The sequence below is a fragment of the Cylas formicarius genome, unplaced genomic scaffold, assembly GCF_029955315.1.
Source record: "Cylas formicarius isolate icCylForm1 unplaced genomic scaffold, icCylForm1.1 PGA_scaffold_10__41_contigs__length_53128322, whole genome shotgun sequence".
Lineage (NCBI taxonomy): Eukaryota > Metazoa > Arthropoda > Insecta > Coleoptera > Brentidae > Cylas > Cylas formicarius.
In genome coordinates this window covers 35474937-35490824 of record NW_026844214.1, presented here as the reverse complement: position 1 = coordinate 35490824, position 15888 = coordinate 35474937, and the positions used below count along the sequence as shown (strand labels likewise).

Sequence of the window (15888 nt, the reverse complement as noted above, 5' to 3'; positions counted from 1 at the left end):
ATTCATTCATATGTAGTGATTTTCTAACCGCAAAGTTGAATTATTCGAAACTGATAATAAAATATTAGTTGATATTGATAACGAAAGATTTTCAGAAACGTCACTTTATATGTTAAAATTGGTAAAAAAAACTTACCAATATCATTACATCACTATTATTGCTAAAAAATATGATGTCGATTAATGTAGGCCATACTATGTGCAAATTAGAATAGGAAAACTAACTAACGCTAGTTAGACTTACATGTTCAGGACATGAAAATAAAATGATTTTTTAAAAGTTTTAATGAAAATTCTAGATGGGTCGATTTTTCTTATAACATAAACGCTCTTTCAGATACAAAAAGATACTAACTAATATACGGAGTTTATGTTTGACAGTGCATGATAGTCAGTTGTTTAAATCCAAAACGCTTCTATTTATAGTTAAAAAAATACGAAACTATTTTATCCCTGACTTTAATATTCAATGTTATGAACTCCTACATTTATTTTTTTTATTGCAGCATATATCTGCACCACCTATTCATTATTGCTTTATATTCCAGTTGATGATCGTACATTCTTAGATATATTTCGTACTTTTTTTCGGAATAATCTTGAGTAGAATTATCTGGAATGCCAGTGATTCCTTCTCCCCCCATAGACTTCACTGCATCTTCAAAGCTTTTGAAGTACTTTGCAGCTATAGCACCTACAATCAGGTTAAAAACATTTACCGGATATTAAAATCCGGTAATAATTTTGAAGTGACGTGAAAGTCCATCACAATAATTAAGTTAGACAATGACGCAAATTTAATTCCGTTCGTAGATGCTAGTAAGCAAAAACCAGTGATATTTTGTAGTTTACACTGCCCACAATTGCTAAATATAAACCATTATGCATTAAAAGGTTAGTTTGTCCAAAGTTGGTTTTTAAATTTAATAGAGTATATTATGCAACAAGTGCGGTAAACGGCATTTGACTCACGAGTTTATTTGACACGATCGGAGCGCAGCGGAGCGAGTGTTTAAAAAACGAGCGACTTAAAAAGTTTACCGATGTGTTGCGTAGTATACTTTTTCTACGACCGTTAGTTTTTGGGGACATTTTCGCAAAACAACAAGAATGTATTCACTGACATGACCGCCAGATTTGGCAAATGTCAAAATTCAAAGCGTGGGAAATATCTCCGAAAACATCCGATTGCTTCCAAACCCGTGTGGTAAAATCCCGGAAATGTGGCTCGGATTCCTGGGAAACGAAACTCACGTGGTAAAGTGACGCTTCCCGCAAGCTAGATCGGTGTGTAATTAGGTATTTTACAGACGAAAGCAGAAAAAATATATTATATGAAAGTCCATTCAACATGTGCATGCGCGAAATTTAAAATCTTGCTAAGTGCTGGTTAGTAGAGGAAATGTATATACACCGAAAATCTTTACCTTCTCAACGAAAATATCAATTTTTACGGTAGTAGGGTAACTATTAGCTATGTGTATAAAACTAATACAAATATACCTAGTATTGCTGCGCCTATCACTCGAGAACTGCCGGGTTTTGGTATAACAGTTGGTATCTGACATATATCTTTGTTTAACTCTGCGTATATGGAATTTTTTCCTAGACCTCCTCCAATAATTAAATGTTGTATATTATGGCCTCCTTCTACCATTGCATTCATGATATGCCGCGTGCTGCACTGTGACAACAAATTGTGATAAATTAATGGTTAACCTAAATATTTATTATATTGTGGCAGAATGCTGTTCTGTACCATTCTGTGCCAATTACCCTGTGTAAAGCGTGTGAGTTAAGAAGAAGGTATTCTGTTACCGAAATATACGGTGTGCTGAGCTAAGATTGTAATAAGGTAGGGCGGGATAACGTGTTGCTCTAAAAAGTTGCCTCAGCAATTAGTGTTATTTAATCACTATCTCATTGATGGTTCTCGTAATAAAAAAATACATGACGAATTTCCAATATTTTTCAAATTTAGTGTTAAACCTATGGCAGCATTTTTTGAGGGGATGGACGTCTACGTTTTTAATCAAAAGGAGCGAAAAGATGCAACAAATAAAGTGACGAGTGACACCAAAGAAGGTAGCTTCTTTAACTGATACCAAATAAATCTAAATTAAAACTATTTGACGAAATGTTGACCCGAATTTAGAATTTTAGACTTTTAAAGATTTTGTGTTATATTTGATAGTTTTGCTTGCTGCCATTTTCTGTTGATTTTAGTATCACGACTTTCTCGTTATAGTTCAGTCCGGTCATTGCAGTCTTAACTTTTGAAATAACGGTTTATTTGCTATTTTTGTTAGCCGGCACGTTGCATTCGATAGTTATATATTTGCTAAACTTCAGAATATTAATCTATCTGTCATTGTAACGATGGGCCCTCCAACTATTTGTTGTCGTTGAGCAAGAAATTTTCCCGAACTCGCTTTCTAATTTTAAAAATATAGCCGTCACTTTATTTCCTTTGCTCTTTTCCTTAATATCGCCAGATGCACATTGTGAAGATGGACCGTTTTTATCATAATTCGCTAAGTATCACAAAAGGCTTTAGGTGTATTTTTTTTAATAGAAAAGTACAAATGCAAAATACAAATTTGTATTAATTTTACATTTTACTTTAATGTAGTGAATTTTTGCCCGAAGGTTAAACGAATTATTGTTGCTACTTAGGGGTAACTGTTATATTATATATAAACTCCTCGTTTATTCGAGGATAGAAGTCCCTTACACAATGTAATTAACGACATCCCATCTTAAAAGATAAAATAAGGGTATTTAAGGAATTTCACGTCTTTAAGGCGAAAACCCTCTCGCCGCCTTCAAAATCCAGAACGGAAAAAAAACGAAATTAAAAGAGATGAAACTCACCGCTAAGGACTGCATTGTGGCGAGATAGAGCAGAGCCAAAGTTTCTTGATTACTGCCTAGCGATAATCCGGAATACTGAAAGAAGGATTTGATATATAGATCGTATAGAGAGCAAACGCCCAGTTTAATTAAAATGCGGCTGGCGAAACGATACCTAAAACACACGTATGCGTACAAATATTTGATATTTTGCTCCCTTGTATTTCGTGGAAATGTTTGATTTACCAATGGAAGCTCACGCAATCCGTTTGATTTTAAACGTCAAAGCAGAAACTTCTTCTCCTTCTGGTCGAAATATTACATGTTCAATTCAAGTGCAAACCTTGTATAAATATGTATAAAATATCTAAAATGAAAATAGTGAGGGGAGCTTGCAGTATCAATTGACCATCTTCGACTGTCCCCTTTTGAAATATCCAAATATAAATAAGAAAACATATTGTAACAAATTGCAAATTGTTAAAGACCGCCTTCTCTATATAAAAAAACTTACTAAGGTAAACTCACAAATATTTAGCAATAAGAGAACGCAGTTTTTTATTTGTACAAAACAAAGAAAAACAAAGGAAAAATCAACAAAAATGTAAATCATAAAAATGCTTGTCAGACTAACAACAAACTAACCAAAACTAGTTTCAACCTAAATGACTGGAGTCGTATAACTTATCAGGGAAACAACTAAACATGTTAAAATAAAAAAATGTAAACGAAATTAAGTTAAAAAAGTTCAACTAATAAAAAAAAAAGAAAGAAACTAACCGAATCTGATATAGTACGTCATTTTGGGTCTTCTAAACGCTATATTAAAGCTTTGAACTGAACACTGATCGATATTTTGCAGTTGGTCGAGCATGAGGGATATTGTTAAATTCTCAAATATTATTTTGTCCGTATGATAATGAGTTATATAATAAAATTAAGAATTTTCGCCAATCACCAAATTCTTCAAACTTGTGACGTATGCTGTTTCTGCGAATTTGAGGTTTCAACTGCTACTTCCAAAAATGACATTCAATAACATTACTTAAAATCTTTACATGTCATTTAAAATGTCACTTTAAACATCACATTTATATAGCAGAAAATATAATATAACAGAAAATTCATTATTTAGTCAAAATACTATTTTTTACCATTCCCCTTAATGTTGGATCGCCTCGGGGACTTCTGTTTCCACGAAAATCGGGATAAACGTGAATGTTCTGGGTTAAATAGGTAACGGAAGCCAAGCCTCTTTTCTTTGCCATAGAGCGCAGCATTTTGTTTAAATACTTCTGTATATTCCTAAAATAATTAATAACTAAAATCAACAACACAAATCGGATTGTTTAAAGTTGGACAAATCTAGAAAAGCTGGTTACCTTGCTTATTTATGTGACCGTTAATCCTTTCCTTCAACCAAAATTTAAACAAGTCTTTTTTTTATTGAGCTTATTAGCTAGTTTGCTAATATAATTATAATGTTATTACAATATAATTACAATAATTACAATTACAATAACAGTGCCGGTGACCCGACTTACAGAAAAAAATCGCAAACCTCTAAATTCAAAATTTTGCCTTTTTCCGTTGTTTAATTGTTTAATAAGCAAAAATGTGTCATCTAAGATTGTTGGCATATTCGTGAGACGTTATCATTCAAGACTCATCTCTGATTTTTACTTTGTAAGTGGTATGTTCAGATTATGAATAGCACCTGTGGTTTCCGAGGTTCAAGGAAAATTTGAAAATTTGGCGAGTTAAAAAATTGCATAATCTTTCTTAATATGAAAGATATTTTGATTTTGTAAATACTTTTCAAAGGAAATAAAAATTTCAATTCAAAGTTTTGTTTTCTTAGGACCGTCATTACAGACCTAACATTTGTTTGCATAAATTTCATCCGTTTTAGATGATTCGTGTAATGGTTCAATTTAAATTTTATTTTATTATTTTAGATTTTTGGTAATACGGGCCTCATGTTTTCTAATATCCTTAAAATAAAATTATGTTTTAATGCCTTAAACTTACTGCAGTCATTGAACTGAGGAGGCTTTTACTTGATGAAAATCCATTTATTAAAATAAGTAAGAACTAAAAGTTCAGATTTTCACAAAATTATATATTTTGACATGACAATTGTTTTGACAATACCGTGTCTTTATCAAATAGACATTTCATAAAGACACGGTGTTGTCGAAACAATTGTCATGTCAAAGTGTATAATTTCGTGAAAATCTGAACTTTTTGTTCTTATTTATTTTGTTTACTGCAGTCAATTTGAAAACCTAAATTATGACACCTAAGTCCGAATTATAAAAATAAAGTAAGTTAATGTTAAGCTGTATATTATAAATAATAACAGTGCTGTATTACCAAAATTGTAAAGGAAAATATCAGGTCCGTATTATGAAAAACCAAAGTTTTGAAACAAAACTATACATGGCCTATTTTATTTCTGTTAAAAAACCAAATAATATTTAGAAAATCGAAATACCATTCATATTAAGGGAGATATGATACGCCAATTTTTCAATTTTTCCGCGAAGCTCCGAAACTACAGGTACCATTCAAAATTTAATTATACCATTTTTGAAAAAAGTAGGTCATATGAAAACGGATCCTTCCATCTTCAATAACAACGGAGTGTCCCATAAGAGCATATCGAAAATTTATAAACCCATGTCTTCCTTTTATACAAATTCCGAACCAAATGAACCTATTCTGTATCTTACATCTGTCCCAACTGTTTCCTGATCTCCGCAGAGGCAGGGTGGTGGTCAATGATGTGTTCAATCAGACTCTCCGCGGTAGTCTGACCCGCATGGCTCAGCCACATCCCCGGAACGAGGCAATCCTTGAGGGGACCCCAAACGCCCCCCACGAACACCGGCTGATGGCAAACAGCGAAATGGGACGCCGCATACGTACCGCAAACCATGCCTGCAAGACAACAAGATGTGCCTCGTGAAGAGGGATCCTTAACGTTGGATTAATGAATTTTAACTTTCCAAAAGAAGTTTTACTTTGCAATAATTCAACGACAATTGGGAAGATGCCTCGTTTACTTTGAGAACTAAACGTTCTGCATATATTGAAAGCTTAATTATATCTTCATATCAGATCATATCTTTTGCCTTGGTAACTTTTGACTTGCAGTCCTTTTACAGTTGATGGAACATATAAAAAATTAGGAATTATTCTCAAGGGCGAATAATATAGCAAAACTGGTACGGGGTATATCATTTAATTCAATTATTTCTCTGTCTTTGTTGGCATTAGTTGAATTTTTGTTTTTTGTTTGCATTTTTCGTTTTAACATTTTATCTATAATCTATGTTATATACAAAAATAAGATGCATTTGACGGTAAATGCTGTCTTACAACTTAACAAGCAGTGCGCGCTTTTCCCAAAATTTTAAATGCAACACTATGAAATATGAAATTTTTCTAACAGAAAATATATGCAAAAATATTAATAATTTATTTATTTATCAACGTTCCAACCGCCCAATATAAAATAGGATTCACATAAACAAAATAGTAAACAACAAAATAAAATTAAATTAAATTAAATTAAATTAAATTAAAATTAAGACATAATGAAATAGACAGACCTTACCCTAATATGACAGACATTGGTTTTCCAAAATATTAAATATTGGTATAGTTAGTTGACACGACAGTAAGGACACTTGTAAGAGTAGCGAGGCACCAACACAATGGTATACAAAACTATTGCGAGGAAAAGCGGAATAGTTTTAGCGACAGCCTTTAAGATCTTTCTTAAATATTCTTGCACTCTGTAAGCAATCAAGTTGGTCAGAAAAACGATTCGCTAGTGCAGCTGACCTAGTAAGAAAAGAACTCTGCCCATAGTTAGTACGATGGAACTCCACCTGGGAGGGGTGGTTTATTCTGGTCTGCCGGGTGGGGGGGGGGGGGGGAGTGTAACGCGAAGCCCAATCTTACATAACAGCTCAGGTCCATGGGAATTTGAATGCAGTAGATTATAAAAAATAGTGAGATGCGACGAATTTCAAGATTTGTAAGTTGGAGCGAGTTTCCCAATTCAGAGTAATCAACGTCTTCAAGTCCTTGGTGCTCCTTAAATGCTATATACCCCAGGAACCTATGCTGCACTCTTTTTATGGCCTGTGTGTGGACGTTATACGAAGGTGACCACACACAGGAACAATAATCCAGGTGTGGACGCACGAGGGAGCAGAACAGTAATCTGAGAGACGGAACACTTTGGAAGTCCACTGTACAACGCTTAATAAAGCTCAAAATCTGAAGTGATTTAGACACAATAAATGAAACATGTTGTGTGTAAGTCAATTTAATATCGAGTAACACTCCAAGATCCCTTATTACGGAGGGCTGCAATAATGGTGTCCCTTTTATGTTATACGTAAAATGTATGAGATTTCTGCTCCGGTAGAAGTTCATTTGTTGGCATTTATTAATATTTAGTTTCATTCCATTCAAATCGCTCCAGAGCGATAGGTGATCTAAATCGGACTGGAGTTTAATACAGTCATCGGCATTATGGATTCTCATATAGAATTTTAAGTCGTCAGCAAATAATAAGAAACATGCGTGATGAAAACATGAAGCAATATCATTCACATAGACATTGAAGAGCAGGGGTCCCAGGTGTAATCCTTGCGGATCACTGGAAGGCTTTAATTTCGATGGATTGGAAGCTCTGGACGCGCACAATCTGCACTCTTTCAGTAAGGAACGATGTTAATGTTTCGCAATTTTTTTATTAAGATTTGATGATTTACTAGATCAAATGCCTTTGAAAAGTCTGTGTAAATGGCATGAACCTGAGACCCTTCCTCCAATGATTCCAGCGGAAAATCTGTAAATGTAAGCAAGTTTAGCTCAGTGGAGCGATGGGGGAGAAATCCAACTTTTTGGTCGATGAAGCAACCTTTAAGGCCAGCAGATAAATAGTCGCAAACTAAACTTTCGAACACTTCAGGAGTGAAACTCAGTATACTGATGGGCCTATAATTGTTCACTTGCGAGTTACCGCCGGATTTTAAGATAGGGGTAATGAAGCTTGATTTCCAGTAATTTGGAACAGTTTCCGTTTTAAATTTTTAAATTTTGAAAAAATAACCTCTTAACTAAATTATTTATACAACATAATATCAATACCGCTCCCGTTTATGAACATTTTACGAAACGAAACAATGAATTTACTCTAATATTGTTAATAATACCAGAACACCAAAATGCCGTATAGATTAATATGTAATAAGTCACATGTCATTTTTAAATTAAAAGTGTTATTTTGATCAATCCAGCTGCGGTTTGTAACATTTAATTGATTTACAATTCCTGGGGTTGAAGAAGCAATTGATATCATTATGGGACATTTTGAAAACTCTTTTGCTATTATTGTCATTACCAAGATTTCATTCTCACAATTTCTCTATTTTCTACTCATAGTCAATAGTATATTTAAAAATAGTTGCAGTGTTCAAAAAAATGGCAAGATGCGGTTTTCACTGACTTTAAAAGCTTTATAAAACTTTATAAGCTCTTTACTCTTTGCCAAAATTACATATACTGTTAACGTCTACCCTGGCGTGCCACATCTTCCTATATTTTAAAGGTATTTTGATTTTGGAAATATCTTTCAGTTGCAAGTTATTAGCCGAAATAAATTTAAAGTTTTCAGTCAAAACTTGGCTTTTCATGATACTACCTTTATAATTGCATACTATGGCAGGTAGTTTTATTATAACTTATAAACTATAACATTTACAGTACTGTCTGGTATAAAATGGTTGTGAGCGAAATTTTCTGGAGATTGCGTGGTATTGTTTCTAATATCAATTTCAAATTTTATAGAATTCCAATTTTCTTATTCGCCATAGAATAGTATCATCTCGCAGTCGTTCTAGAAACTTGCAAATAGTTCTCAGCAATTTATAATGACGTCTTTGCAAATATTTTTCTTGGAGATATAGCCGAGAATGGGATAGCCAGTACGATTAAATTATAGGTACATAATTGGGTTACTTACAAAATTTCCTATCAAATGCTTTATCGATTCCATCCGCTCGACAACCCAGCAATCTTAAACAAGCAGCATGTGTATCAGTCATTGATGTAGCCACCGGGGTACCCTCCAAAAGACCCATTTCTCTTGCAGCTTCCTTGGTCAGGCCTTCTGCCACAGAAGCTCCCGGATCTTGAAATTTAGATCCAATTACTTTCCAATCATTTTTTGCAAGTTCTTCTAAATCCAGTTCATCGAAGAATGATCTATCCCAACCATGATATTTTTCATTGAACTGGTAACACCAGTTCGTTTGTGCGACACATTTTGATCTAAAACGTCAACTATTTTTTTTCAATATTTTAAGCACAATTATGTACCCGAGTATTTCTATAGAAAAATTACATATAACCTTAAATCCGACTTCGCAGCTTTCCATGTCAAAAAATCAGGAAGATCGAAAATCAGCCCTATTTGGTCCCAACACTTTTCTTTTAGATGACTTTTTAGCCACATAAGCTTCGATTCATGTAAATCGGATGTTACCCTTCCTCCATAGGAACGCAAGACTGAATGTCGTTTGCTATTAATTATTTCAGCCTCCTTTCGGGATCTGTCATCGTAGTAAAGTATGCAATTTCTCTCAGGTTTTCCTATAATAAACATAAATATGTGTACGATATTTCAAAATATATACAATATACCAGTGAATGTTGTACTAAAAATTACGAATGATTGGAATGTTACCTGATATACTGTAAAATGTGTATCAAAATTGATTAACAAACAATTAATAGAAAAAAAAAAGAAATTGTATGTGCGATTTTTAGAAATCAAAGTTCAAATACACCTGACAATAAATTCATAATTTTAACTTAAAAACTTACTATGCGGCAACATTATAGAAAACAAAACACTAAATATCATTCCTGACTTACCTAAAATGCTAACAGTGAGAGGACTTCCTTGGGTATCGAGACATACCATCGATGATATAGCAGTGAAACCAATTCCTTTTATTTTCTTTATTTCCACCCCATCGACCACTTTCTGAAAATAATAGTGGGTCATCACCACCACCACAAACTCTTTCATTCTCACATCTTGTAAATAAAAAAAATTAACTTATACCCTTAAAACCAAATGTTATCCACAATTCAAAATAAGAAATTCCTAAAAAATTCAAGAAACGTGTTTCTTTGTTAGATTAGATAATTAAATTTAATCTAAAAAAAGTTTGAAAGTTGAGATTTAATTCACATTTTTCTCATTCGAAATACAATTAAATCCTTGATTTTCAGGCACTGACCAAACCTAAAATAATATATTCTGCAACAATTGCGGTAAACGGCATTTGACTCACGAGTTTATTTGACACGAGCGGAGCGAGTTTTTAATAAACGAGTAAGTCAAAAAGTTTACCGAACGTGTTTCATGCTGTAGCGGAAGAATCACTTTACCACGTCAGTTTCGTTTCCCATGAATCCGAGCCACTTCGGACATTTCCAGGATTTTACCACACAGATTTGGGAGGAATCGGATGTTTTCGGAGGTATTTCCCACGCTTTCAATTTTGACGTTTGTCAATTCTGACGGTCATGTCAGTGAATGTATTCGTGTTGTTTTGTGAAAATGTACCCAAAAACTAAAGGTGGTAGAATATAATATATTATGCAACAAGTGCGGTAAACTTTTTAACTCACTCGTGTCCTCCGCTCGTGTCAAATAAACTCGTGAGTCAAGAGCCGTTTACCGCACTTGTTGCATAATATATTATATTCTATCACCTTTAGTTTTTGGGTACATTTTCGCAAAACAACACAAATACATTAACTGACATGACCGTCAGAATTGACAAACATCAAAATTCAAAGCGTGGGAAATATCTCCGAAAACATCCGATTGCTCCCAAATCCATGCGGTAAAATTCCGGAAATGTCCGAAGTGGCTCGGATTCGTGGGAAACGAAACTGACGTGGTAAAGTGACGCTTCACGCACACTAGATCGGTGTGTAATTAGGTATTTTACAGACGGGAGTAGTACAAATGCTTTTTATATTTCAAAAAATGAAATTTGTACCTGCTGATCTTGTACGAAAAGAGGCAACAGGAAAAAATTACCAAAAATTGTATGGAGAAAACTTTCTAACAAATATTTCACCTATTTTTCTAAAAATATTTTTAAGTTGTAGCATTGCTCCACAAATATATAAACAATTAGCAACTAGAGTGCAACGCTTGAAATACTTAAAAAACCATCCTCATCAGAATCTTCTGACAGACCAATGCTTCTGAATTTGAGGCTTCCTTACGTCGTATCAAGTCAAATTTATAATTAATTACGATAATTATATAATTACTATAATTAAGAAAACCATAAATACAACATTGGGGTTAAAAGAATTCCTCTGTTTTTTTTTTGTGATTCAAGATTTTTATCATTTTTTTAAACATAATAGAAAGATTTCAATCATTCAATTATAAACAAACCAGCGGACAATTAAAAAACAAAAATCAAGTGGTAATTTACCTTTACACATTCCACTACGGAATTCCAAATTTCATCGGAAGATTGTTCACGAAACAGGTCCTTTCCAAATATTTTCGTCCGCTCCAAAACCAATCTTTTGATATTTCCATTGTCATTTACTAATCCAGCCTGCGAGAATCCGGCTCCTGCATGGACGCCGACAAAAAATACTTCTTTCGAAATGCTAGTTTTGCATAAGTGTCTCATGACCCACGCTTTGGAAGTTTTTTCTCAAATTAGTCCTCTCGAGGTTCATAATATGGAGGAAATTGACGGAATTTCTGACCTAGGTGATCTGACACTGACACTTTATTTAACCAGGTGTCAAACTGGTTCGTATATATCTAATTCGAAAAGATAGGTCAGCCCGTTAATTACAGATAATTTGTGTGAAAATATTGGGACTTTTATTAGGTTATCTTTTATTTTAACGTCCGATTTCTAGAGACCGTGGCACTATTTTATATAGCGAAAATTATTATCGTTATAAAGCTTGCAGCTTCATAGATGTTGAAACTTGGTTTGTATAATTGTTCTGTACTTATTTATTTAAAGAATAATATTTTCATTAATAAATTTCGAACTTTTTCACATATTTTGTTGAAACTTGGTATGTATACTTCGTCTGTGTTTTCCTGAAAATTAACCAACTAACCATTACTCGATATCGGCTCATATTCAAAAAACTTATTTCGGCTACTTAGAATAATTTTTGTTTAATTTTTGTAGTAGCAGTTGTAGTAAACTTAGAGATATTATTAATAATAATAAAACATTATTAATTTTTAACAATTTCTAAGTCTTTACACGTATAAATTATCTATTTCAAGACACGATATTTAAAAAACTGTGACATTAATACATTTTCGCAATCTGCTAGATATTTTTACTAAGTAAAAAACAACGAAACCAAGTTGAGATTTTATATTCTCGGTTTAGAATTTTATCAAAGTAGGTCAAAATTTTTATAACTAAGAATGTTTTCTTATCAAAAATAGACAGGAGAAAAAAAATCAAAGTAACGGAATTTTGAAATATTTTGTATTCGTAATAAAAGTTCCAATAATTTCACATAAAGAATCTCTCATTAACTTCAAGTTCAAAATTTCAAAATATTATTTCACCGAGGTAGTATTACTCGCACCAGATTACGCTCCTTCCTGTGTTACTTTCGAAAATCAATGAAATCAAATTTTTCGAAAGTATATGCGCTCGTGTAAAAATTTTGTATATCGGTAACGGTAGGTCCTATTGGATCGCCGTTGGTACAGAAATTATGACCGTCGAAAAAAAATTTTTTTGTCTGTCATTTCTCCGTTCTCGTCCTTTAGTTTTTCTTCAGTAACTTTCGAACCGTTGGAGCTCCACGAGGCACATAAGCTTATAAGAAATGGCCCTTATTCGACGCCGGTTTCCAACTTTTTTCACGATTTTCGACTGTTTTTTGGACCTTGCTTTGAAACACGATTTTGAAGTAATCAACTTCATATTTGGCACATATGTGAAGCTTTGCCCCGTGACGGAAGCTATTGACAATTGTGGGGGGGGGGGTCGTATAAGTATTCTAAAAAAATTAAAAATCGCACGTGCAAGGGTCTACATAAAACTTCATTTTTCAAAAACTGTTTACGAGACCAAAAAAATTCTTGAACCAGAAAAAGCAGAAAATACGGCCCTATAAACTTTTATTATTGACAATTGACAAAAATATGCAGAGTACGCCGCAAATTAAAAAAAAACTGAAAAATGGGTCCCCCTATTATTGAAAATTGGTTATAACTGAAAGACTACGATTCAGATCTCACTTTGTTTTATATTGCGATATAGCCCGCATAAACACCAAAATCTTTTGTATTTAAGGTTTTCACCTATTGTACAGTGTGTTCCCGTTATTCTGTGCTAAATAAGAAATGCGATAAGTGTCCTAAATTTGCAGATATCAACTCCAAATTTAGCAGAGAAATAAAAGTCCGTGTCCATATTTAAACGCTAGAAATTGGGCAAATTTTACCAAGTATTTTTTTTAAATGTTTGAAATTTTTTTTTTTGGTAATTTTAGCTTCCAGAAAAATGTTTTCATCCATAATCGTTCATCCGATTGGCAAAATTCTTTAACCGGTAGACGCAGAAGGTCGAGTGCAATAACATTTGGTTCGTGCATTTTTTCAGTCACATATAGGGTTTTCAAATTATTGGCAAAAATCTGAAAGACCTAGAAAATTGTTCTTTTACAGAGTAAATTATTAGCCGCACATCAAAAATCGTAAAAAATATGGCTAATTGGTTCAAACGGTGTCATAGGCCGCATCAAGAGCCACAATTTTTGCATTTGCGGTTTTCGTCTATCACCTACGCTGCTCGGGATATTTGAAAAAATCCATATTGGAATCGTTATTTGAACCAGGTAGCGTGAAAAATCGACGGCTATAACCTCGATTTGAAAAATGATTGTATCATATACAGGGTGTGTCGTTTATGGGCAAAAAATCTAAAATATCCTAAAAATTTCCGTTTTTGTGGCTAAATTATTAACGATAAATGAAAAACCGTTAAAGATGGGATAATTTTATTTGAACAGTACCGTAAACGGTGTCGTGAGAAAGTTTCAGTTTTCGTCAATTATGCAGGGCGCGAGATATTTGAAAAAATATCATTCGACACCGGTATTATTTGTGCAAATTTTAATGTTTACCGATTTTTGCTGTAACTTTGAAGTTCGATGAGATCTGAAGGACATTATATACAGGGTGCATGCACAATTAAATTACATCGATTTTGCCAAAGTTCCATAGTGGTCCACACGAAACCGCGAAATTCTTTCCTTTTATAATAAAAAACTTGCTCAGCCTAGTGACGAATTTTCGAAAGCAATCTTCTTAAAAATCCAATAAATTTTTGTGTCTACATTTTATTACAGCAGTTAAATAAACAAAATAAAAAAGTTATTATTCCAGTCCCTAACAAAATTAAAATGTTTGTTTTTGCACTGCAGTGCAGTTTAATTAACTAATCTATAATCAGTTATGAGTAACCTTTATTTTGGAGGAATAAATAACCAACACAACCGAAATAGGACAATCGCAATTCCGTGTGCTATTATATTTTCAAAAATTGAATTCACATTACGCATGCTACATCTTTTTATGGAAAACATTCCTTCTAACCTTATACAAATAAGCCTCGATATAACATTGGTTAGTTGGTTTCTCATATATCCTGTTCTATAGTCGAGGCACCGCGCAAGAAATTTTGTTACTAGTTGGGCTTAATTTCGCAGTGGTTAAAATGTGCCGTGAGATTTTTGGTTTCCAGTCACTTGATTATACTGCTTAAATGCGAAACTTTCCCGGAACGTAGAAATATGAATAAAGCAAGATGTTTCTTAATAAAAACTTTTCAGCGAAAGACTATATCCTGAAGCAGAGCTCTGGAAAACGAATAACTCTCAACAATTTTATACGTCTTATTGTTGTAATTGTAATTTCCTTTGTAACGTGATTTCTAGCGAAAATGTACTTGTCACGCGAAAATTCAATATTTCAGCGGAGTTTATCTGAGAGAGAGAGAGAGTGTGAGTGAGAGGGGGGGGGGGGGGGGAGAGAGAGAGGCTACTTTAATATTAATTACAAATCAGTTAAGCTTTGGAGCAGCAAGTTCAGTTCATCAACAACCGACGCAGGAAGAATCTATATATTATTTTGTAAATAGTACAACAATTTAGGAATAATTTTGAAAAAAACTTCAAACCAAATGTTGAAACTTCATATTTTGGTGTCTACTATAGAAAGTGTTCACTTTTTATGAATGGTCCTGTATATCTAATGTTTTGTTTCGCAATGTAATTTATATCCTAAATTTTTCTGAAATTCTGATTTTAAATTTGCCTAATTAAACTAAAACCTATATTTTATTTTTGGTGCCCTTTCAGCGCTTTCGACGTATGCTGATGACCAAAATTTTTTTTATACAAATTAATTCCCTTTTAGGCTGCGTTAAGTTGCAGGAGGATACTCAGCGATATGATCTTACTTGGAAAATAATGGTCTTTTTATAAAAGTCGAAAAATATTCCTACTATATCAATAACAGTACTCTGAAGCAGAGGTCCCTCACAGAAGTGAAGTGAGGGATCTCGGAGTGATTTTCGACGAGAATCTAATATATTAATAGCCATGTAAAAGTTTTCAACAGCGCTCGTACTTACCTGTAATGTGCGTATGTACACAGTAGACTAAATGTTGGTTTTGTCATTTGAAGCCCTAGGTATAACGTTTACAAGAACAGAATTGAGAAAAAGGTGAACTCTAAAAGAACCGTTAAACTTTTGGATTGGAACTAACCGCTTAATTTGTAACCTTTCTAGTTTCCATTTTACTTATTTTTTTTTATTAGAATTTCTACTGTTTATTCGTGTTCTCTATTTATATGATTGGCTATGGCTGCGATTTTTAATGCACTTTTTGAGTTGAAATTATTTTTATTTA

General features: G+C 33.3%; 2 protein-coding genes across 3 annotated transcripts in view; one reads left to right on the top strand and one right to left on the bottom strand.

Annotated features, from left to right (window-relative positions):
- LOC132705608 (nephrin-like) overlaps window positions 1-15888 on the top strand; it is a 635291-nt gene that overhangs the window by 545715 nt on the left and 73688 nt on the right. The gene's annotated exons all lie outside the window — the stretch shown is intronic.
- LOC132705641 (FGGY carbohydrate kinase domain-containing protein-like) lies at window positions 445-11914 on the bottom strand. Its single transcript, XM_060676378.1, has 9 exons — window positions 11406-11914; window positions 9814-9925; window positions 9288-9528; window positions 8900-9207; window positions 5589-5796; window positions 4008-4158; window positions 2875-2949; window positions 1504-1684; window positions 445-694 (listed from the first exon to the last, which is right to left on the bottom strand). Exons 1-9 carry the CDS (start codon window positions 11610-11612, stop codon window positions 498-500), a joined length of 1680 nt encoding a protein of 559 aa, XP_060532361.1. The 5' UTR covers window positions 11613-11914; the 3' UTR covers window positions 445-497.

Coding starts and splice junctions, on each gene's coding strand:
- LOC132705641 (XM_060676378.1), bottom strand. CDS start 11,612: ATGAGACACTTATGCAAAACTAGCATTTCGAAAGAAGTATTTTTTGTC. Junction 9,926..11,405: donor CCGTAGTGGAATGTGTAAAG/GTAAATTACCAC, acceptor TATTATTTTCAG/AAAGTGGTCGATGGGGTGGA. Junction 4,159..5,588: donor AGGAAACAGTTGGGACAGAT/GTAAGATACAGA, acceptor TAATTATTTTAG/GAATATACAGAAGTATTTAA.